This window comes from Takifugu rubripes, chromosome 15 (genome assembly GCF_901000725.2).
Source record: "Takifugu rubripes chromosome 15, fTakRub1.2, whole genome shotgun sequence".
NCBI lineage: Eukaryota > Metazoa > Chordata > Actinopteri > Tetraodontiformes > Tetraodontidae > Takifugu > Takifugu rubripes.
Window position 1 is genome coordinate 560458 of NC_042299.1, and position 25068 is coordinate 585525.

Consider the following 25068-nt stretch of genomic DNA (forward strand, 5'->3'; position numbering starts at 1 on the left):
CCAGAAATCAATCACAAACCAACAAGTCAGTTCACTAAACATTAAACCACGTGAGCTCCACTTCCCAAGAGCATAGAAGGAATCTGACACTAGCGTAGCATCCATAGCTGACTCTGTCCCTTTCTGACATTACTTTGCAAATTATTTAACCCCAACTGCTGCAATGAGAAGTTTCTCATTTCTTAAACAACCATGTCGAAAGGCACATCCAGTGATGAGCTCCTCTCTGACGTATGGAACTCCGTCTACAACCTCTTTACCAGTCTCGCAGGTCTCCTCACGCGAGATAACCCAATTCCTCCACCACCACGGTCATCCATCCCTTCAGCCTCTGTGTCCTCCAGCTACCAATTTATTATCATTACTTCATTCGTGACTATACAAAGGTTGTGGTCACAAATGGTCCGATGAGAGTGACACGGCGTTCAGTCACCTAGAGGCTCTGTTTACCGCCACTTCCATCTTGACACGCCCCGATCCCAGCTGTCAGTTTATGGATGAGGTGGATTTGGGGAATAGAGAACTGCTAGCAGTTGTCTTAGCTTTACAGAAGTGGAGACACTGGCTGGAGTGGTCCATCCAGCCTTTTGTGGGGTGGACTGACCACAAGAACCTGTCCTACCTCCAGATTGCTAAGTGTCTGACCTCCCGGCAGGCATGGCCAACACTCTGTCTTGGCCACTTTGTGTTCTCACCTGCAACATCAAGACAGATGCCCTGTCTTGTCAGTTTTCCCCTGATCATGCAAGCTCAGAGCCTGGTCCCATCCTGTCTCCCTCCTGCATCATGGGAGCCACTTCTTGGCAGTAGAGGGTATTGGAGGTGCAACGAAAAACTTTGCCTCCTGGCAATGCCCCCCACCCAACCTCTGTTTTGTCCCTGATTCGGCAAACCAGGCTTTGCTGAATGCTTTCCAGTGTGTGACTCCTAAACACGCAGTGTCCTGGAGTTCATTCCTGCCATGCCTTGAATACGCCAAGACCACTTAGGTCTCCACCGCCACTGGGATGTCTCCCATCATGGCCTCCAGTGGGTATAAGTCACTCCTGTTTGAGTTCCAGGAGGATGTAGTGGTGGTGGCCTCGGTACAGACCATCCTGTGTCACTGCAAAAGTGTAAAGTCAAGTCTTCCTTACAGTCCCAGAGGCAGGTCAACCACCACCGAGCCCCTTCCCCTTCACAGTGACTCCAGGAAACTAAGTGCTTTTTATGTCAGACACTTTGAGATTATGAATTGTCCATAGTTCGCCTCAAGTTGTCTGCATCTCTCAACGTTAATCCCACGTTTCAGAACTCATGGGTGAAACGGTCTCAAAGCTGGATCTGGTCCCTCCATCTGAGCCCCCTCCTCATGTCATTGTGGATTATCTAGCCTATCCAGAGTTTTTTTGATGTCCGCCAGCATTGATGTGGTCTCCAGTTCCTGGTCAACTTGTAGGGGTAGAATCCTAAGGAATGGTAGTGGATTACTCTGGACAATGGACCCCTGCACGACTTTTACCAGGACCATCCCGACCAGCCTGGCAGGGTTCCAGGAGGGGCCAGTTGAGGGGGAGGTACTAGCATGTCCCTGTGTGTTTGGTTCTCTTGTTCCTTTGTCCTGCTCTGCCCTCTTTGTCAGCTTAGCGGTAAATGACTCTGAAATTTCAGACTTTTTCATTCAGTAATCTTGTTGGTTTTTGCTCATCTCCTCAGGACACCTCTCTTCCCCAACTTCAGGAGGGAGACTACCAGCCCTCTTTTTGTGCATTAAAGCGTATAAAATTTGTCGAGTTTTTCCTGTATGCTTTCTGGTCCAATCAAAAGCATTGGTCCCACATGAAGCTTCATTTGCATATGTTGGCTAAAAATGCTAAATGTCTCTAGCTATGCTTGGAAACAGACATGAAGCCATCAGCCGTGTCCCTTACGGAGCTAGAGGTCCTGCTGGAGCAGATGTCATTATCTCTTGGGATCAGGCAGAACGTTACATTATCTGGCAAACCCATACGAGCAAAATGTGTCAGTTCAGAAGAGGAACCTAGTGACGGTTGCACAGTAGTTAGTTCCCAGAGCTTTTGAGCTGGCCTCCTGTGGAGCAGCAGGGGGCTCTCCTGTCACATGACCAGGGCAAACCCAGAATGATTGGATGGATTCTGGATTTGGCTCCTATCCAGTTGCAAATGTTTAGCTTCAGATTCAAATGTAACTGAATTTACACTGACTTACTGAAATAAATGACAATGACAAAGCATAAAGTGATGAACCAATTTTATGAGACGATACCACATGTCTTGATTCCACAAACAAGTTTTGGCAAATTTAATTGAATTCAGTAACTGAAATGTACATTCTTAAACCATAAATAAACTTGTGCAGAGTTTGTGCAGTTATATTTACATGTTACATACGTCTATGTGTGTGTGTGTGTGTGTGTGTGTGTGTGTGTGTGTGTGTGTGTGTACAGACACATAATATATTTTTGGTTGTAGACCCTGCATCACACCATTCCTATTTTCCACTGTCACTAAAATGGGACCAGCTATAGGTACCGAGGCAAAAGTATAGAAATGAAACATTTGGAGATTATCCCAAATGGACGAGATTGTAAAATAGCCTTACAAGGTCCATCAAAGTCTAGGTCATGCACTAGTACCAGTATGTAGGTAAATTCAACTCCAGGGTGTGATTATCATGTAGAGAATATATCATATACTGATGTACAGTACATGACATAATGAAATAGCTGATGTATACATCATTATGATATATGTTGTTTTGTGTTCCCTAAATATATATAATATAAAGGCAGTAGAGTTGACCAACATTGCTCCTGAGGAAATGTGTCTATTTTAGTGATTTTATGACAGATTTAAATAGTTCCGATTGGAGTTTTTTATTCTATGTCAGCAAGACAAAATTTAAGGGAAAAAATTGGCAATATGTTTTGTACTCACAGACATGATGCATAACTGTGTGTCGGCAAAAAGTGTGTAACTGATGTGGGTCAGAGCCGTCCTAACAGTCCCAAACACTTCTCACCAAATAAGCCAATAAAAGGCGCATAGTTAGCGAGAGGCTCTTCCAAACAAGGGTCAGCCATCCTGCAGAGCCGGGCACTTAAATCACAGAGAGATGAAGACTACATTCATGTTGCATCTGATATAATACAAAGAGAGCACAGTGTGGCCACAGTCTTTGACTCGCGTTTGTTTTATGGTATCAGGTTTGGGAGCATGACAAATATCCTGTCTACTTCATGTCTGAAATGTCTTGAAGGAATTTTCAAATGTAACAAAATCAACATACAGGAAAAATCCCACTGGGGCGTAATCTTTGTGATCGCCGGATCCTTTGCCTCCGTAGTGAAGTTAGTTTGATTGTGTCTACACATCTCGTCCCCCCCCCACACACACATACACGGTGGAGACTTGGATGTGGGGTTAGCATCTGATGGGGGGAACGACACTGTTGCCCATAAAGGAGGAATACGTTTGCTGGGAGACGCACTGATCCTCTCGTTCCTACACATCAGTATCCACCAGATTCATCAGAATCAGGTTCAGAGAGTAGATACACTTTTACACTGTCGGCATTATTTCATTCAAGGAGGTAAAAAATACTTTATTCCAGCTTTATGAGCAACACCAATTTGTCTTGCTGCCATTCCAAGGACAACGATCTTTGATACAGCTACATATGTATATATTGGTACATTTACACTATAAGATGTCCAAATACTTTGCATATTTAATTGGAAATGATCTCTTCTCTCCTATATTTGAGACATCAATGTTTAAAGTTAACCCATGCCCCTTGAGAGTGTTGCTTTCATTGGACGGAGCGGTGGACTACAGACGTTACATAGATTTATACAAGCAATGACTTGAATTTTGACAGTTTTCCATTTGGTCCGTCTTTTATTTATATATTGTAATCAGACCGTGATTCAGATCCAACTGGGCTGATTTCTGTGGTAATTCTCTGGTTTTTATGGTTTCTACTATTGAACCAACTGAAAGGAGTACTTTATAGTGCACAAACCGTTACTGATTCATGTTAAAAGTGCGTATATTGGGCATTAACCCCAACACACGCACACCTACTATATCACATTATTACCAATTCAATCCAAATTCCAAACGACCTATTTCATGGTAAATTGGTGCACTAGCGGACTGTTACATGCGATGTCCCATTTTCTTAATTTTTACAAAACCATGGTGTCACTTTGAACACATCGGGTCTATAAATCAAATTTGGAAGCATCATTTCAACTAAAAAGGAATTTAGAAAAAGACGAATCACTGTGTTGTCGTGAGGAACGCCGGCATTCCATTAAAACAGCAGTCCAGAAATGCTGGGAGATGGGAATGACATTGTGGTTCATATAACATAACTAAAATGCACAAAGTAACAGATGTAAAATTGCAGATAAACAAATTTTTAATTGTTTGTCACAATGGGAAGTAATACGAATGCATATTGCTGTCATTCATTACCTCTTGGAATAATCTAGCTAGACAGAACATTACAGGATCTGTTGAACCCATAAAGACAGAATGTGGCAATTCAAGATTAAACAAGCAACAGTGTTACAGGGTTGGATTCCCAGGACTTTCCTGTGTCGCTATCTGGCCTCCTGGCGGCAGCAGGTGGCACCAAAAAGCTCTGATATCTGGGTGAAGTGGAGTGGAGTCACAGTTCCAAGCATCAGTTGTCCCATAGCACGTCAGTGAGGATCTACAGACCTACAGGCTCCCATCCCTCCCTCCCTCCCTCCCACCTTCTGAGCACCTCCTCCAGCTTTAGTCATGAAATGAAATGTTACAAGATAAACATGATTGTCATTTACTCTTTAGAGAAGCACTAGATTCTCCCGCCCCACCCTCCATCCTGTCAGCAATTTCAGACGTGTCTAACTTCTCTGAGCGATCCCCTTTGTCTGACCTCTCATCCCCCAAGGCCTGCTCAGATCTCTCTGACCTGGCGTCCACGTCCCCCTCTGATTTCTCCTTCCTCTCAGAATGGTCGGGATCCAAGGGCGTCATGTCTGGCTTGTCCCACTTTTTCATAGCCTTATATTCAGCTATACAGATGGTAATATTTGAAGTCCAGGCCTTGAGGTCCTCCTAAAAGAGAAAGATGCGGCACTTCAGAAAGTCTTTGTCTTACGATCATTTGACCCATCTTTTCAGCAGCATCTCTGTGTAGAGTTGATGCTGTTTCATGCATAAAAATACTGTGACAAAGTGCTCAAGATCCACCACTGATGTAAAAGTGAGGACTGCTTTTAAGTGTAAGGACTATGACACGTTCCCAGCAGCTGTCACTTGATGAGGATTCCACGTCTGGGTCAGCTTTCATCAACTAATACTCAGAGAACATCGGAGAGATTATCATTACTTGGACCAATTAAAAGCCACTTTACAATATGCTAAAGTCATGAAGCTCAATAAGCTGGTGAGGAGACCCTGAGGACACCTATCAGGACATCAGAGTGGCAACGAGCCCCTTCGTCTGCTCCTTCCTCTGCTCATCCACCACTGCATCACCCATCTGCCACTGACCACACGGTGACCACGGGGGCGGGATTCATCAGGGACAACATTGACCTGGCCTACAGAGAAGAGGTGCACAGCTGGTGGGTCGATGCCGAGACCACAACCTGATCCTGGCTGAGATAGAGCTCAGCCAGGCTCCGCTTGTTCTCATGGCGGTGGAGCTGCTCAGCTGTTCCTCTGGTACACATCACAGGTGTCCTCACCTGCTCTGGGAACAGACTGTCATGGTGAGGAGGGCACAGCTGGGTGTGTGTGTGTGTGTGTGTGTGTGTGTGTGTGTGTGCCCGTGTTCACCAGCCTCTGGAACAGCTTTACTGTGGACGACATGACCATGCTGTCTGAAACCGTTTATTACAAAAGCAGGTTAACTAGTCATCATGCTAGTTAATAGAGCAGCAACTGTTTATCCAAGCAGGGACCGAGAATAAATATGAGACACAACTTTAGGAAACTGGAGATGCGATTTATGTTCAGTTAGAAGACATGTGTTCGCTGACACACAGACTAAATAAACACGGATAAATTCAACACGACAGGGAATTTGATTCTATTCATTTCTCTTAATTAGTGATGGTCTTACCTCATCTTTTGCGTGGAATGCAAAGTTGTTTCCATCGTCCATTCTGTGTCAGAGAAAACCACCATGGATTATATTTACCAACAACTTTATCACCAAAAACTGGGACAAAAAGTCAGTTTGGAAAAATCTGCCACTGTGTGCACGTGTGTTTGGAATTGCAAAGTTATACTTTATGGCATTTCAGGTGGTGCGGGAGGAGAGTCGTACTAACCGGAGAATGAAGACATTTTTCTTCTTTTTATAGCCCATTGAAGGATCAAACGAGCAATTACTCAGGTCGAGGGGAGGCTCTTCATTGTAAGTTGTGTTATGGTTGCGTGCATCCTTGTAGAAGGTCAGTTTCCCCTCTTTAAGCACACAGTATACGTTCACCCAGGATTTGCTGAACAGTGAATATGGCACAAAGAACATAAGGTTAGGAAGCATGGGGACGGACACAGGTGATACCATGAAAGATTACCATTAAGAGAAGTTTGTAACGGGACTCAAGTGCTAACTTTCAGTTTTAATGAACAGGTTTAATGAAAACAAATCAATCAATCAATCAATCAATCAATCAATCAATCAACCAATCTTTATTTATATAGCGTCTTTTACAATCAAAATTGTCTCTAGACCCTTTCCAGAGTCCCAGGGCCTGACCCCCAACAAGCAACAGTGGCAAGGAAAAACTCCCCTTTAACAGGAAGAAACCTGGAGCAGGACCAGGCTCATGTAGGGGGACCCTCCTGCTGATGGCCATTTATCCATTAGAAATTAGATTTATTTTTGGAGACTTAACAGTAATAATGATAATAGAGCAAATTTAGTAAACCAGCGATGATATTTGACTAAAAGAAACCGTGACGATCACGAGCGATTCGTCTGTTAAAAGATTGTGTGACAAAACAGTGTGGTCCAATTAACTAATGCGCTTCCTGATTAGAAGCTTATTGGGAGGTTTAGTAATAACGAAGGAAAAGAGCGGGCTGTCTTTAACCTTGGGGCGTCAGCATTAAAGAGCAACTCTGCAGGAAAGACCTGGACTTGGTAGCCATGAGTCAAAGACCACATTACTGGCCGAGGGCGCGCTCACATGTCATCGGAGGGGCTAATGCAAGGCAGCCTGTGATGTCCTGCCCTCAGCTGTGAGCCGGCTGCACACTCAGGACCTGACACGCTGCCCTTCATCTCTGGAGACTTCAAGCTGGCCCCTCCTAGATCGTCCCTACATTCACGTGATCATAATGATTGAACCATGCGAATTGTCGCCTCACACACTCAAAGGGTGAAAGGTGAAAATGACAACCTTTCTTTTCTCGACTGCTTTTAGACCTTTTGAGGTCCAGCTCCCTACGAGTGAAGGCAGGGTCCACATCTGAATAGGTTAGCAGCTCAGTGTCGGTCGGTGTCTTGCATGTCTGCAGAGGTCTGGAGGTGTCCGGGCACCCCCGCCCCGCTATCATGTCTATAAACAATAGTGACGGTGTGCGTCGTATATCAAGGTGATGGCGCGGATGTCGGATGAGCCCCTCACCTCTCAGGCCCTGTTTACTCAACCTGTTTACACCTGGTTGGGTTACACAAAATATAATATAGAATATAAAGTGCTTTAGAGCTAGTGTTCAGTTGAGTCTCTGTTCAAAATAAAAACACATCATACAAAAGAACTTGCAGAGAACATGGTTGGGAGTCGTGCCATGTCTTGAAGTTCTTCCTCAGTGTCAGGTATGAATACTCAGGTAAACCCAGTAGCCTGCAGCGGTGGTGTGAATGCCAGCAGTTGGTGAAAATGCTCCACATATCATCTAAACAACAACTGATGCGGCGCCGTTCTTTTAAACTCATGGTTCGTTGTCATAACGCTGTGATTTCAGGCATTCTGGTGTAAATGGACTGTCCAAAGGGAACTAAAGTTTTGCATTTTCACCCAAAACGATTGTGTGACCAGGACCTCAGGGCTCCATGCCGCAGCCTCCATTGACTCCTACAGCTGTGGACTTCCCCTTCATGGCTCCCCTGGCTACTAGCTCTCAACAACACCATAGAACTGCCCTGGAGCCTGTCTTGGACTCCCGTTTCGCACCCTCCAACTTTGCCTCTCCCAACACCAGCTCAGTTAACCACAGCCCCAGCCTTTCAAACCACTCAGGTGGTGACCCAGCTGAGGACATTGGAGATGTGAGAGACCAGGCATCTCAAAGCTGTGCTGACCAGCTGTGTGACCTTCTGCCATTTGGCTGACAGCAGCTATTTTCTCCACACATCACTGTCTCATCTAGAGAAGGTTGGTACCACTGTAAGTATCGTATTGTTTTTTAGCTACCGAGAGCTTTCAGTACCATCCAGCGTGTCCTGCTGAGGGACAAGCTGTGGGAGTGGACAACCACAATGTGCAGGATAGCAACTGCCTGGAAGACTGACCACAGTATGTGAGGACATAGACGACGAGCAATGAAAGACTTTATTTCAAATATTCCTCCATCCAGACTAGCAGAAGGCTAAACATTGGTTTTCGTTCAATCTTGTGTGCCTTTAATATGCATAATTCCCTTATTTCCACTCAAATGTCTAATTGACGGATTATTTATTATTGAGCAGTTTTATTGATTTTATTCGTGACCCTTTTGGGGTTAGGGGGAGACTGCTGGAGCCTATCCCAGCTGCACATGTGTGAAGCTGGTCCACCTCTGAACGAGTCCCCACCTCATTGCAAGGTATCATGTGTGAGTTTTCCTGGGTTCAGTACCTTGCTCAAGGGCACCTCGGCAGTGCTCTGAAGGTGTCCTGGCACCTCCCCTACGACTACTACTACTACCAGAACACCTTCCAGGTTTCGTGTGAAACCAAGAACCCTCTGCTTCTTAGCCCAGTTCCCTACGGACTGAGCTACCACTGCCATAAATCTTCAAACTGAACTTCCCTCTGAAAACGTTCAGCCCAAAAAAACCACAGAATTTTTTATTTTGAAAAAATTCCAATGTTTTATTTTCTCTTTGCACATGACTTCCTGTCCTTTGTGCACTGCACTGTGCCACATTGCTAACAGCGCCACCCCTGGTGTACACACATAATGATTTGAATAGAAACGAATCAGCTCTGCATTGTTTCAGAGCAGAGATCCACCACAACCTTAATTGGTGGATGTAGAGGGCCAATGAGTGAAGTAAGGAAGGGGGAAATGTTTCATGGTTATGGACAGAGGTTCCCATAACTGCGTGCCGAAGGGCATTATCGTGAGGACAATAGAATAGGAATTTGTCTTATAAGATAAAAAAACAACGATCTTTGTAAATGTTACTAAAATTGGGTTAGGGTTTGTACTGTTATTTCATGCTCAAAATATTTTAAGGTCAATTTAGAAGCTTTTTCACACCTGAAAATTTTATAATGAATTAAACAAATTCATCCACACTCAACAACCAAATTGTTACAAACACCACACTGTAGGATCTGTCTTTTTTAATATACTATATATAAAAAGATGTCCATACATGTGCATGTGTGTGTTTGTGTTCTAAATAAGTATACATCATTCATTCATCTGTGATTTCAGGGATATCGTACCTGTTTGGGCTCCTCTGTTGACCTTCCAGGTCAGAGGTGGTGACTTTCTTGCGGTAAAGGAAACCTTCATTCTGGGCAGTATGTGAAGGTGGCTGCGGTGTTGTTGGGGCACCAGTAGCTGGAGCTGAGCGTGACCGCCGTGCCTCCTCAGGCTCTTTTGGGCGGGGCCTCCTCCTTGGCTTTGGACGGTCTCTTGCACGGGGTCGCCCATCAAAACGAGTAACGGGTGCTGAGAGGCTGCTAGAAGGTCGATACATTTCTCCTCTTGACTAAATAAACAGAAGGAAAGTTCACGACAAAAGACCGGTAACATTGCACAATGGGCTCCTTTTATTGTGCCAGTCTTACGCACATGTGCTGCTTCTCTCTCCTGGACTTGTTCTACAATCTCTGCCATGGTTGTTCTCTTGTCACTGCAACAAGAAATGACACGAATCACTAAAGGAAAAAATGCAGAAAATCTACTCTATCGTATTTGTATCAGTGTATCAGTGTTGAGGGCTACAGACAATTCCAGAGGATTCAATGATTACACAGACATCACTCATTTAGCACTTTTTGTTTTTGTAGCATTAACATTGTGTCTGGTTAGGGATAGTCAACATATTCCAATAAATGCTCCTAAATCGATTAAATACAAAAACAAACCATGATAGCGTATTAAGAAGAAATCCCTCATTGTGCAGTTAATAAATCAACATTTCGTAAATGTTGCATCAATTTTATTCACATACCTTGTGTGTTTGTCAGAGCCAGTTTTGATAGATGCCTCAAGGTCACTTGAGTCCTGCCTTTGCAATCTCTGCTTACTGCTTCCCTCTTTTTCACTTGAAGACTGTCGCTCCAAATGCCTCCGATAGCGTTCTTGACGCACAATCATCGGAAGCTCATTCAGCCTGGCTTGGATCTCCTGTTCACTAGAGGTCTGTCTACCCAGTTTGTACTCTCTCTCTTGCCTGAGATGGTCCATCTGAGGATCAGAACGACTGCCTCGAGGATCCCTCTGGAGACGGCCATGGAGGAGTTCTAGCCCTGTTTCTGGCCCTATCATGTTCGCCAGTGGGATTTCTCCATAGTGTTCCCTTTGCATTGTACTAACATGTAGAAGAGGGTTGACAGCCTTGTGCAGGTTGTTGATCTTAGGCTGTGTAAAGTCAGATTTCAGATTCTGCCATGTATATGCCATTTTAGGCTCCAGTATGCCACCACTCTGTGTTAGGTAACCAGAACTGATCAGACCACTGCCAAAATGACTTCGGGGTAGGTAGTCTGTGGCAGACGTACCCCCACTACTTGGATAAATTTGCCCTAGGTAGCCAGAATCCACCATATTCTGGTGTTGTGTTAAATTGACAGTGTCCCCTAAAATGGATTGTTGGTCCACATATCCAGAACATCGTATATGTTGAGGTTGACCCAAATATCCAGAATTACCCATCTTTGGTTGATGCAGGTAAGTAGGAATTCCTCCTGTGCCGCTTGATTGCTGAGCAAGGTTAACTGGACTTTCTAACCTTCCATCACCCGGATGGTGTTGCATTCTACCCACAGACCCAGCTGTCAGGCCAAAGTCTCCAGAGCTGTCTACACTGCCACTAGTTGGAGGGTTTATTGTGAGATACGATGACGTGTTCACACCATCACGATGGGAGGTTATCACCGAGAATGCAGTATCACTGTCACCTCCAGCGGCTTCGTGGTTCATTCCAACGTATGTTGAGGTAACGAGCTTCCCACTGCAGTGTTGTCCCAGTCCAGCATAGCCCGAATCATTTATTGGTGAGTTGTAGCTCGCTGGAGATGAACACAGTCTCTGGGTTACAGATGTGGTACTTAGATCTAAATTGGTCTTGGCCTCAATTTGTGCTTGTGCCACATGCCTCAAGAACAATGAGGAAGAACTGCTTGACGGAACACTGGGAGTTAGACAGGATAATGGGAGCATCCTCTGGCTGGAGAATGATGGTGTAGTCTCTCCCCCTTGTTTGTTCTCAGTCTGAAAAGAGATAGACTCGTTTAAATTACCACACAAAGTAAAATGATTCTGTGAGTTATCAAGAATGATTTGTTCAACCTTTGTATGGTATTTACATTTCTCAGAAGCCAACACATGTTGGGTCCTGGGTATTTGTTTTGGTGTTCTTTTGTGGAGTTTTCCCTGTTCCTGCTCTGTTCTTTCTCCAAGGAGTCTGATGGAGCCACTTTCCCACAGCTGTCACTGCTGCCAATTACTAATGACTATTAAGCACCTAGCTCCTGTTCACCAACATCTGATTGTTTAGTCAGCTTTGTGGTCAACGTGGGCTCTGAGATCAGATATATTTGAGATTTACTCTTGAGGGCTCCATGCCTCCCTCCTTTTGTGGAGATCTTTTCCCCTCCTGAGTAAGTTTTCCCCGCAGCGTTTGAGGCTTCTATTTTTAAACATCTTTTGAGACCTAGTTTGCTGACTCCTGTCTGCATTCAGGTCCAGTTCAAACAAAACATAACACCACACATCCGACACACACCATTTACCCCCCCCCACACACACACACACACGTTACATACACAACAGTTGGAGCAACAGAGCACATTACAAAATCTTCCACCCTCAATATGACCAAAATCTTGTCTGATTCGGAATTTAAGGATGGATAAAATGAGAAGTTGGACCACATGGAGCACTGCAGGTGGATGTTGGAACAGCCAACACCCTGCACGAAAGGAGCCCCTCAGCCAGCCACTGCAGGAACTTTACAACTTTTGATGTATTCATAAATTAATCCATTTCAGGATTAATTATAAAATTCAAAACATATCCTGGGTGAATTTGAAGCAAGGGATACCAGAGGGTCCCAAATGTGAATACCATACAAAATTGAAACAGTCTACTTATAGCATGCAGCAGAGAGGGAGAGGGAGGCACCTTTCACTGGTTAGGGTTGGGGTAACCCTAGGGTAACCCTAACCCTATAACAGAACTAAAATGTGACTTAGCCAAACAATCTTAACAACTACGACATCCGTGGTCAAACTTACTGTGGAAAGTTTTCGGAGCGAACTGAAGCGTTCTTTCCAGGTTACAGCAGCCTTGCGGAAGGCCTTATGACGAAGGATGAGTTGCTCGACTTCATCTTTTTGGCTTTGTGCTTCTCTCTCTTGCTCATCAGAAGTGATCAGTGGCTCCTTGGCCTTCAACCAGACTTCAGCCTTTACTGTCTCCTGGGAAAAGTGGAATCTTTCCTTCTCTGGAGTGGACATCAGGCATTCAACACACTTCTGATTACATCAATGAACACTTTGGTAGAAAGTTATTACTTGACAGTAATTTCACCAGTATTTTTTTTTGTTTCACCAGTTTAATCATGCTGATTCTAGAAAATAGTGATCATCTGATAATACTCACTCTTCTGCAATTTTTCCTCATGTTTTCCCCACTTTTCAAGAAGATCTCTTTGTTTGGCCTGGAGACTTTCCAGCTTCTCTTTAATCTGTTGGGATAGATTAGTCAATTGTCCAAACTACAGATCCTATATACTGCACAACATATGTGTCTAAATGTATGCATTTGTAATAAGTGTAAGATACAGCATGGATTAATTCATGACAGGATTTTGCTAACCTCCTCTGATGCCGAATCTCCTGCAGCTATCAAGATCTTGCCAAGATCTGCACACTGCTGTATGGTCTTGCTGCGGCCATCTATTTTGCCTTTTAGCTCTTGATGTTGTTTCATCATCATCTCAAGAGCTGTCAAATCCCTGTTGTAATGCAGTTGCTGAGATTAGATCCTTGACATTATTGTGTACAACGCACTGTAAAAATAGCACTGGATTCTCTAAAAATACCCTGGGCGCAAACAGCCGACCGGAGCAACACCTGTCCCAACAAACACTTTTACATTTTAACTGACTACTGGGGTTTTAGTTACTTTTATTACTTTAATTTTTTTTATTTTGAAAGATCTCAACACAGAAAAAGCTTTGGATAAAACCAAAAACACTTTGTGTGAGGAGTTTCAGATATTTTGATCTGATTATGGCAAAAGAAAATGCTTGGTACACTTCCTTGTTGTATCTTTTGTCAGTTTTATCTGTATGGCCTAGAAAACAATTATATTTTTAATAACTTAATGTCTATTAATGTTTATCGCTACAGTAAAAAAAAAATTGAATCTACAGAGACACTGACAATTTAAAAGTTTGTATTGCAATGCAAGAAGACCAGAGTTGGAGATGGACTTTATTGAAACAGTTTTTAACAAGGTAAATAACAGCCAGGTTGGCAGCAAACAGGTGGACTGAACAGGAACCAGGCTGATGGTGGCCTGCAGTTAGGCAAGCTGACTTGAATCCAATAAATCCATCCAGGAAAGCATATGTGAAGGTCAGGTTATCACATATAAAGTCAGGGACTCATTTGCAGACAACATCCTGGTTGCATCTAGCATGGTCACGGAGATTCCTGGTTCAAAATTGTAATGTTCTGTTGGGAAAAAGTCTTTCTGACTCTCTCTGTCTTGGCCGTCATACCCCTGAACTGTTTTTCTGAGCAACTGTATTCGGCAGTTGCTGTGGTAAACTGGACTTCTAATAATCCTGGTGGCTCTGGTCTTGCACCTCCTGGTGTTGGCAGAACCAATCCAGTGCAGTGTTTTGCAAGACATTGTTGGACTGGGTCTGTAAGGATGGGCACTTCCCGCTGCAGTTTTGTTGATGGCGAGAGGGTCATGGGGCTGCTGCTGCCTTCTAAATCCCATAACCAGCTCCACTCATGATAGATTTGCAGGTGTGTACTGATTCAATTCTGAGTGTGAATACTGTACAGCATAGGGCTGATCACACAATCATGGGGGGGCAGCAGTGCTGATGGTCATGGTGTCAAAGACACAGTCGCCAACCATGTTACGGAGTTGCTGATCCAGGCACGCAGCTCCGAGCAGTCTTTGGTCCCACAGTTCAGGATACTGGGAAATCACATGCACGATCCTTCCCTCCACTGTGCTGTTTCTGCTCTGGAACCTGCTACTCTCACTCTCCCACAAAGATTGGTTAGGACTAATAAAAATCTTTTTAATTTCTAATTGTGCACTCCTGCATTGTGTTACCACAAACAGCATATAATAAATGGGATGGTTGGCAAAATTCTGTACTTGCTGGTGTCCAGTTGTGCAGAGAATGATCTGTGCCATCTGTGGACATGTTGCATCTATAAGAGAACTGGAGGCGATCAAAAGGGGTTTGAAGTCCATGATGTGTTCTTTAATGAGTTTCTCAATCACCTTCACTCCTGTGAGTGCCACAGGTCATTCAGGCACAAGGCCTCCCTGTTCATAAGTATGCGGACTATGGGGGATTAGTTCAAGGCTTTTGGGAGAACTGGCTGGGTCAGACACTCACTGAAGATGTAGTAGAAGATGCCAGTCAGCTTGTTGGAACAGAAGGCAACACAAGATCCCATCTGGTCATGAGCTCTTCCTGATGTAAACCCACTGGAATGCCCTCTGAACATTGTCTTATATTGTGGCGGCGATGACACAACTGCCTGTCAGCAGGCAAACACTTCAGTCTGACGTCATCGAAACATGGACAAATGGGCATCCTGAAAAGTCACCAAATGCTGCTTGGGTTTCCAAGGATGTACTCCGGCAATTCACAAGACCGTGCCGGTGTACTGTAAGTTACGAAATGGCCTGGGTCTCCTTAGTCCGTAATGGTGTCTCCTCCTTGACACATCTGGCTCAAGACAAGCATAGTAATGCTAGAAACAGTGGCGGCTAGTTCGTCGATGTCTGCTGCTAAAGTCCTCAAAATATCCCAGTCAACATCACTGAGCACACTCTGGAGGATGATTTCTGGTTGGGCAGTCCAAGTTTCAGCTCCCACATGCCCAGAACCTCCTGGTGGAGTAGTTCTATTGTCCAGTATGGGTGGGAAATATTGTGGTCAGTTTTCACAAAAGTTGCCTCTGGTCCAACTTGATAGCCTTGCTTGTAAGGAGTAGAAATCAGCCATTGACACAAAGACAATTTGGCAAAGTGGCGCTTTCATGCTGAGGTGTTTGGAGCATGTAGAAGTTTGACTGGGAGCAGTTGTGACCGGGCAGTGCAGCATATAGCTTTTACCTCAGGACAGGTTTTGCATAAATTTTTGATCCACTTAGACATCATTTGTGAGGAATCAGTGACTGACTCTCATTCAGGTTTAAGGTGAGATGTTTGGTATTTTGTTACTCGCAAGTCTTCACGTACTGGTATTAAAAGTTTAAGGACACCCGATGTGATGTCTACTGGGGTGACTTCTTCTGTGTGGCCAGTGTAGATAGTTGACTTCTTGTGGACTCTTATTGTCATTTAGCAAGAATTAAGTCTAGACTAAGAGTAACTCCTTTTTGTGTCTTTAAGTTACTAGTTTACACATAACTAATAGCACATCAACAAATGATGTGCCACAAAATGTATTAATTTCCGACTCAATGCTGATATAAATACAATTCATAATACAGTACTTCAGTGTAATACTCTTACTTATAAATGATTTATGAATGACATTGAGAGTAATTTGATTATTTAAAGAACAATATCGTTGTATTCATGATTTGCAAATATGTTCACAAAGCCCGTTTTAAGCATCTCATAATGTTTGCTAATCATTTAGTAACTAAGAACTACTTGTGAATGAACAGTCGTATTATGTGAAGGGAACACCGATTTCATTTGGCAAACAGAGATGGAATTCTGTCTCCAGGGAATGAGTAGCCATAGAGCAGAGACTGGCAAGCCAGTCCTCAGAGGTCCATGATCCAGCCAGGTTGTCTGAGGTAGACAAGTGCTCACACTTGAAGAGGTAACATCTGTTGAATAAGTGATAGGGAGGAAAACATGGCTGGATTATGGCCCTGGTAGGACTGGGTTGCCCATCCCTGCTAGAGTACCGGTACGTTTAACCGATGAGCTAAATACAGTAAACTGAAATATAAACAGGTTGTAAAGAAAACTTCCAGATAGCTGCCTCACCTGGGCTCATCCCATCCTATCTGTCCCATGATGCCTTCCATCCACATCAGATTTTCCCGAACAACAGAGAAGAACTGCACCTTGTCGGTGACTGAAGTGACCTGGACATGACTGGCCTCACAGGCGCTTAATAGCTCCCTCCATGCCTCTATCACCTCCTGCTCTTGGCCTAAAATGGCCTCCGCCTTCTCCCCAGCATAGATGGTCCTCAGCTGAGTAGAGTTCTCTTGAAGCTGCCTGACCTGCAACAAGGCAAGACAGCTGGATAGACAGACAGACAGGCAGACAGACTGACAGACAGGCAGACAGAAAGATTACTTGCCTGTGCCACCAGTAGCTGAAGGCCATGCTCAAACGAGAGCATTACTCTCTGCAGGGTTGCTGCATTAGTGATATTGGCCTGGCAGGACCGTAGTTCTGGAAGCTGCTTCATCTTCTCTGCAACTTGAGCTAGCACCTACCACACAAGCGTGAAGTCAGATTATTGTGCTTAAGTTATATCTGTGTGGCAAAACCGAACTCAACTACTGAATTGAGGAAGATATTGGTTTTAACTGCACCTCTTTGCAGTCGGTAAAAAATTTGTGTAGTTGGCGTGATGCTGCCAGCATCTGCGTTCGGGTTTTCCATCAGCTCCAGGAGGTCGGCCCATGAATCATTCAGTCCATCCTTCCACTCTGCTATGGTGGCTGCATCAGAGTGGTCACATTTGATCATTTCGTTCACCAATTTGTTCACCTGCTCCAAGCGCTGCTGGCCGATGCTGTTGGTTTCTGTGACAAACTTAGTGAATCTCTCCTGTAGAACCTGTAAGACACAAAGAATGCATTGATTTGGGTTGATCAATTATACAAGAAATGAATAAGAAAAATGATACTGGACGAATTCAACAGACTCATCCTCACAAAACAAAATCTCAAGGACACTGAAAGACCTTCAGATCCCAAAGCTGCTTCCTTTCCCTGGACAGAACCAGGGAAAACCATATCCCCTCTCCTGGTCAGTATTTGAGGACGTGAAGCTCTAATCTGACTTCTGGTCTCATTACATATTAGTATATTTTTGAAAATATGTGTCTGTTTTTACTTTGCTTTCTAGTTTCCCCCTTTCTGTCTATCCTGATTGATCTTTAACCCAAACCTGAAGATAATGTAGTCTATGCTGTACGGTGCCAGGAAGAGTGCAAGGAACTTTACATCTGTGAAACTAAACAGCCCCTCCATAAACAAATGGCCTGACACAGATGTGCCACCTCTTCAGGTCAGAACTCAGCAGTACACCTACACCTAAATGAAAGTGGGCACTCCTTTGAGGACAGTTTAGTACGGGTACTGGCCAGAAAAGATCACTGGTTTGAGAGGGGTGTCAAGGAAGCCATCCAGGCATGAGGCACTTCCTATCACCTACATACAACACAAGCTCTGCCCTCAGCGACTTTAGAACTGAAGAACCTTCTGGAGAGACGGCGAAACATCTTCAAGGAAAACCCTAACAAGTCCAGTCGCTTCAGAAAGCTTATTTGGATAACTGTGACCTGGATGATTGAGAATATTCACAGACAATGACCAAGATACTGCAAGACAATGAGCCATCAAACACTGCAGGCAAATCTTCTCAGAAACAGCAGCCATCCAGCTAGCTAGCTAGCACCCAGCAAGCTAGCCCCCAGCTGCAAACAAGCCACCTCAAAAGAAAAGGAGCATTTTCCTCTAACTGTCACCACCAGGACCAGACAGCAAATGATCAGCTCTCCCTCAAGGACTGGGAACACCGCTAAGTTAAACTAAGCTAAAAGAGCGTCAAAGTGATTTGTATTTGTGTTGTAGTGAGTTCTTGTGATCCATTTGGTACTCAGGTTATGGTTCCATTGGTTCTGGCACACTGTGAAGTTGGTATCAGCTAAGCTGCCATACGAAGGCTTAGGGGCTCTTGCATGCTAAGCTAACCATCCTTCCTCTAACCTGGCCCATCATCACACACACAGACACACACATCTCAACTAGCAAATGTTCCTAGCACCTCACACCATCGGACATCTTGGTCGACCTTTGTTCCTGGCCTCAATGTCTCAGCAGCCCATTTTGACACAGATGCTTGTTTTGAAGTACGCTGTTGAGTGTTGTTGCCTCTGTTAATAAATGTCTTTTAAACATACCTGCTGTCTAACTTAATCATTAAATATAAAAAAAATCACATTATGTTAAATATAGATCAGTCTTTCCTCTACAGTCTGTTGCCTCATTTTTAATATAACTTTACTGTCCCGCAATTCATCTCGGTCAATGACCACAATCACCATGTACGTCAAGCAACGTATGCCAGAAGACAAAAATATCCAAAGGGTACAAAAACCCAGAAGAAGCGCAGTCAGCCAGAGACCTGCTGCTGACAAGCAGTGCTGGAGTCCTTGTGGATGAAATAAGGAAGCCAGGCCCTAACCCAACATGCAGTGACTGTCTCATCATCTTTGGCAACATTACGAAGCAGCACCACAGTAGTTTTACAGATATGACACCAGGAGCTGTCATCATTGGAGGTTCTCTATAAGAACATCTCCAAGCAGAAAGGTTCAAACAGTGTTGAGAGGGCACAAGGGCTGAACCTCATGAAAACAACTTTCTGTCAGAAGAATGACCAAATCAAGCGGACTCCAGCACCTTCCAGCGACCCTTCCTTTTAGTGCCAAGGGGCATCTATGGCCATTTTGAGTCACTATCTTTTGTTAATGTCTTCGAGGCCTTAGAACTATCCATTGAAGAACGTAGATCAGGAATTGAGAAGCATTCAAGGACAAAGGCAAAGAACAAAGAATCACAGTTGATCATCTCCCAGATCAAAGACAGAGACTTCAGCTTCCAGTGGCCCTCCTTTAATGAGAGAGTAGAAGGACTGAATTTCCCTGCTTTCATAAGTGTTGTGCAGTATTATTTAATGCCTGTAAGTAATGTAACTATAAACACACTGTCCTCCATAAATCCTACACCATTCTGCCGCTGTCTTCCACTGTGACTGACCTTCCCAGCCGCCCCACAACTGATACTGCTTCGTAAGTGTCTCTATGCATCCGCTTATGTGTTTCAGTCAGTCAGTCTGTCATTCTGCCTAATAGCTGTCTGTCTATCGACCTGATTCTTCATTCCCACGTTCAGTTCTACACCACTTCACTTTGTCTATATGAAATAAACCATGAGGAAATCTATCAAAGTTGTTGTGCTTTATTAAAGTGTTTTATCATTATGAACACAATTGATTAGATCTAAGGTTTATTTCTCAGTGTGTAGAAAGGACTCTATATCACACTGTCGTGTTTACAAGAACATATGACATCTGGTCATGGACGTTGGAGGCGCAACACACGTTGGTCCTTTGTCAGATGTATGGGGCTTCACGTGAAGAATACTTTAAGGAGTAGCTGTGGTCAGAGACAGACAGATACTTCACTGAATATGTAAGTGATTATTGCAAGTTATTATTACTGACACTCATGAGGCATCTGCTGAAAAAACAAAAAAGAATCTTATTCCTTTTCCAAACCAAAAGTGTAATTCCAATAAAACCTTGTGAATTTAATGCATTTACTCAATTATTCATCAAGGAATTTTAAATGAATGCAAACAAAGGTTTTTACATAGGGAATGTTATGCTAACAACAAGCCAACGGCAGGAATAAGCATGCTAATCTAAACGTGAGAGCTTCATCAACACCTATGGTGAGTTCTACACTGGAGTACAATAACTTGGCTAAGATGACTTATTTCTTGGGGTAATTGTTGTGCTTGCTTCAATTTAAAAAATGCTAGATAAATGCTAGACTGGTTAGTTACCAATCCAAACTAAGATAAAACCTGCTATTGGTTGTGTCATAATATCAGCTGGAAAAGTGTCAATTCCACCAGTGTGTCCTCGCTCACTCTGCGCACCTGGGGCAAATCAGTAATCAAGAGCCCCTATAGTTCCCTGCGCTACACTGCCCCCTGCCAGATTGTCCTCTGTGTTCCACATGACTCTCCAGTGTTTTCCTGCCTGCCTGTTTTCCTGGTTTCGACCCTGCCTGTTTCTGACGACTCTGTTTTGCATGTTCCCTGGAATATCCTGTCCTGCCTTCGGTGTCCTGATAATAAAGCTGTGTTCAGTCAAACTCTGCTGTCGCTCTTGGGTTCTCATCTGCTGCCTGACAGAAAAGATATTCTATCAGAAACCAGGGAGATGTTTTTAAGCCCAATTTTCTTAGTTCCAACATCAAATTCCCTACTCTCAGTCTCTCTTGGCATTCCTCTTCTCTCTCTTCCTAAGGACACACATTCCTCCTCTCCTTCTTCGACCACAAAGTAGTCTAATTTGTAGTAAGTCCAGGACCAAGCATTTTCTGCTTGTCCAACTACTGCCTCATCCTTTTAAGCTCCATCTAGCCTGGACCAGGTTAGTCACATTGTGCCTTCAAATACTCCATCCACTGCTGAACAGCCAATGCAGCTGGGACGTGCCAGACTAACGGCAAAAGAACATAACAGGATCCGGGCTGGTGATTGTTTATACTTTGGCCAATCTGATCACTTCATTTCTGGGTGTCCGGTGCGACCAAAAGAATTGGCTTGTCAGTAGCGGTGGGGGTACTGGCGGCCCAGGGTTCATCTTTGGAAAGACCCCTGCCCTTGGAACAACTTATGTCCACATCATTATGTGTCAGAAGTCTGATTCTCCCTCTTCAAGTCTTGGACAATTCTGGAGCCCAAGACAGTTTACTGGATGAGGAGTTGGCAGCACAGGCAGGCTGGAGCCTTTACCGTCTCCCTTTCCTGCCACTGCCTTCTCTTCCCCCAAGTCAGCTATTTATCTTATCATGCCGTGAGAGGGGAGGCAATGGAGAAGTCCATCGTGGAGTCCCTCATTGCAGGGATTATCCGACCGTTCTCCTCACCTTGGGTTTTTTGTTGAAAAGGACAAAACTCTTTGTCCATGTATCGAGTAGAGGTCTGAACAGCAATAACGGGCAAACAATATCCGTTACTATTAATATCTTCTGTGTTGGATCCTCTCCAGGAGCCCAGATCTTTACCAAACTGGATCTCCGGAACGTCTACTACTTGGTTAGGGTCCGTAAGGGTAACGAATAAAAGACAGCATTCAATACCACACGATGAGTATCAGGTTATGACTTTTGGACTCACCAATGCCCCAGCAGTGTTTCAGGCTTTAGTTAACGATGTCCTACGAGACTTCCTGAACCGCTTCATGTTTGTGTACATTAACATCCAGATTTTATCGGCGCATGTGGGCCTTGTGCGACAAGGGTCTTGGCGAGATTACTGGAGAACAAGTTGTGAAGCCAGAAAAGTGTGATTTCCATGCTAACTCTGTCCTTTTCCTAACTCTGTGGTAGTTGAAGGCAGAGCAGGAGAAAGATCAGAGCCGTGGTGGAGTGGCCGATCCAGAAGGAGTTCCACATTGCTCTGGACTTCGTAATGGGCTTTCCTAACATCCAAGGGGAACACTGTCATTCTGACAGTAAGTGAGACCATTCTCTTCCTTGTTCTGCCCAAACTTCCCCACTGCTCTTGAGACTGCCAACCTTCTGGTCGACCACATCTTCAGACTCCATGACATCGCCTCTACATAGTCTCTGACAGGGGCCAACATTTACTTCAAAAAGTTTGGAAAACTTCAGCTAAGGCCCTAGGAGCCTCATCAGCTTGTCTTCCTTTATCACAAGTCCAACTGCCAGGTCGAAAGGGCTATTCAGGGCCTGGAGTCCGCCCTTCGCTGCGTTGCCACTACCAATCCATCTTCATGAGTGTCATCATCTTCCCTCAGTGGAATACACCCATACATATTCACCTGTTCTGCAACTAGGTTTCCCCCTTCGATGCATCACTGGGCTACCAGCCTCCCCTTTTCTCCTCCCACGACCTTAGTGATTGCAAGTTCCGCCCATGCAGGGAGGCTTGGAGAACTGCAAAGTCCTGGCGTGCACCCAGAACTCCAGCTGGCACTCAGCCTACTGCCACCGGCAACGAGCTCTATCTTACCAACCCAGTCAGTTGGTTTGGCTGTCCATCCGTAACATCCCGTTGGTCACCAAGCGTCCCGTAAAGTCTCTCCCCACTTCATCGGTCTTTTCCCCATTGAAAAGATTATCAATCCCTTTGCCATCCATTTGACCCTGGCTGAGACCATGAATCCACCATACCTGCCACATTTCCCAGGTATAACCTGTGTCCACCAGCTCTCTATCCCCTCCTTCTGAACAACCACCTCTCACATGGCTCATGGTGCTCATCCTGCTTATATAGTGTGGCGTTTGGTGGAGGTCCAACACCAGACTGTGAAAGGATGGCGCTTAGGGCGGGCTCCGGATTCCACGCTCTGCTTTGGAATCCTGAAATGTGATGATGTAGGGGATGTGGGGAAGTAGTTTGAGCAAATTATTTGCGTTGCACTGCAGTAGAAGGCATTGGTGCTTTGTTGAGGAGACAATGTGCCAGGACTTTGCTGTTTTGCCTCACATTTCTGTTGGATCATGACCAATGTAGAACAGATGCCTCCAATATGACTGGCATATCTAGTATATCAATCCACTCCCTATCAGTCAAGTTAGTCAGGTTTGGCCAAGTCACTTGCTCCTGAACGTTGAGGGTTGCAGTCACCTTGCCCATGGCCTGGAACGAGATGCACTGAATACAATGGGGACAAATCAGCAATTGCTTGCCATTTTCTCCCACGCGTCGTAATATTGCTCAACAACCGACAGAGTAAACTAGTCTGCCTGGTAGGATATGAGGATGCCAAGGGCCCTTTCTTTGTCAGTGCTGACAGGAACTGCTAACTTGGGCTTGTAGGAGGTTGCAGGTAGCTGGCTCATGCTACCTCAACAGAGATGTTCATTTAGGACAGCTTCCATCTCTCTCAAGTGGAGCTCTTGCTACACTGATGCATGTTTACACATGTCAATCAAGGCCAAATGGATCGAGTGAGCCGGACTTCTAACCCTGCCTTCCACCCCCTTTCGTAGACTCAGGCAGCTCCAGGTGCTGGGATTGCAAAGATGTCATCTTCCCCCTGATGTTAGCATATGTCCAGCATATCTTCCTCAGAAAATGGGAGAGCTCAGAGCTACTCTCACCATTCATTCATTCCCAGTCTTCAGAACTGCTCAGGCCACATTCTCGTCTTCCTCCGCCACTGCACCTTAGTCAGTCACTGAAGTAAAATGGCTCATTGTTCATGAGGCTAGGCTGGTGGGCTATCCATAGCGATCACCAAAAAGCTGGAATGCTAACAGAGAAAAGGTCGTGGCTTGCTGGTGTGCTATCATGGGGTCGAGAGGAGTAGCTTGTGTGCTGACTCAGCTCAGGCGACTCGAGCATCTGTAGGAGCATTTGATAGGAACTGAAACCATGAAGTGGCTGTAAAGAGCCTAGGATCCATGTCAGGATCAATTTTAAGGTTCTTTTATTAGGTTTCAACTGTTTTATTATCTTATCTTTCCGAGCTGCTTACATTCTCTCAACCCTCCCGGATGGTGAGATCCTCTGACATTGGCCTTTTAGGTGTTCCTGAAGCTAGGACAAAAACGTGGAGCGTCCACATCTGTGGAACAGCCTTCCAGAAAACATCAGGACCACAGAGATTCTTGATATTTTGATATTATTCTTGATAATCCTTCTAAAAGATTTTTGATTATTATTGAATTAAAAGTGCACACAATGGTATTGGGCGTGTACAATCATAGGACTTTCCATGGATTAGGGAGTGTCTGGACCCCCCCCCCCCACACACACACACACACACAAACACACATTATCCTGCCTATGACAGTAAGACATTGTTTGTTGTGGAGAAATGAATTATTGGTGTTCTGTTGTGTTTGGACCAATGCTTAAACTGACGCCCAAACGTTAGAAGACTAACCGAGACATCCTCGAGATCGTGGCCGAGCTCTGTGGAACTGGCAACAACTTCACGCTCTGTAATCCATTTCTCTAACTCCTCCACATCCTTGTTGAGCTGGTAGAGCCAGTACTGTTGCTCAAGCTTGGTCTTCCTGTGTTCCACCATGTCCTTCACAGACAAATATAAGCGGTCTATGTGGGACTGCTGCTTCATGATCTTCTCACTTTTATAAATGGACAGAAAATATTTGTTACCGTTTGGCCAGAAGGTAGGGAAAGGGTGCAAACATTGAGGGAACACGTAAGACATGTCAAACCTTTCTGGATGTGCAATTTCCAGCAGATGCTGGCATTGCTGGGACAGCGAGCCTACTTTCTCTGCATATGTTTCCACAGATTCCTCCATTGACTGGTGGTCCTTCAGCAGCTGCAGGGTGCTTTCCTCGTCCTGGGGAATCAAACAAACAAGGTCAGCTTGTGTGCCATGTTTATGAACACATACTCGTATCTTTT

The 25068-nt window shown here is 44.6% G+C and overlaps 1 protein-coding gene across 1 annotated transcript in view; it reads right to left on the reverse strand.

The window, feature by feature from the left end:
* Positions 1-485: 485 nt before the first annotated feature.
* Positions 486-25068, reverse strand: part of LOC115252715 (spectrin beta chain, non-erythrocytic 4-like) — a 24801-nt gene continuing 218 nt past the window's right edge. Inside the window, 15 exon segments of the mRNA XM_029848628.1 lie at positions 486-5111; positions 6124-6166; positions 6335-6505; positions 9670-9938; positions 10022-10082; positions 10404-11665; positions 12691-12899; positions 13058-13142; positions 13274-13412; positions 16667-16908; positions 16989-17123; positions 17227-17292; positions 17294-17473; positions 24575-24779; positions 24873-25003. Of these exon segments, the coding sequence (XP_029704488.1) occupies positions 4827-5111; positions 6124-6166; positions 6335-6505; positions 9670-9938; positions 10022-10082; positions 10404-11665; positions 12691-12899; positions 13058-13142; positions 13274-13412; positions 16667-16908; positions 16989-17123; positions 17227-17292; positions 17294-17473; positions 24575-24779; positions 24873-25003 (3483 nt within the window). The 3' untranslated portion in view covers positions 486-4826.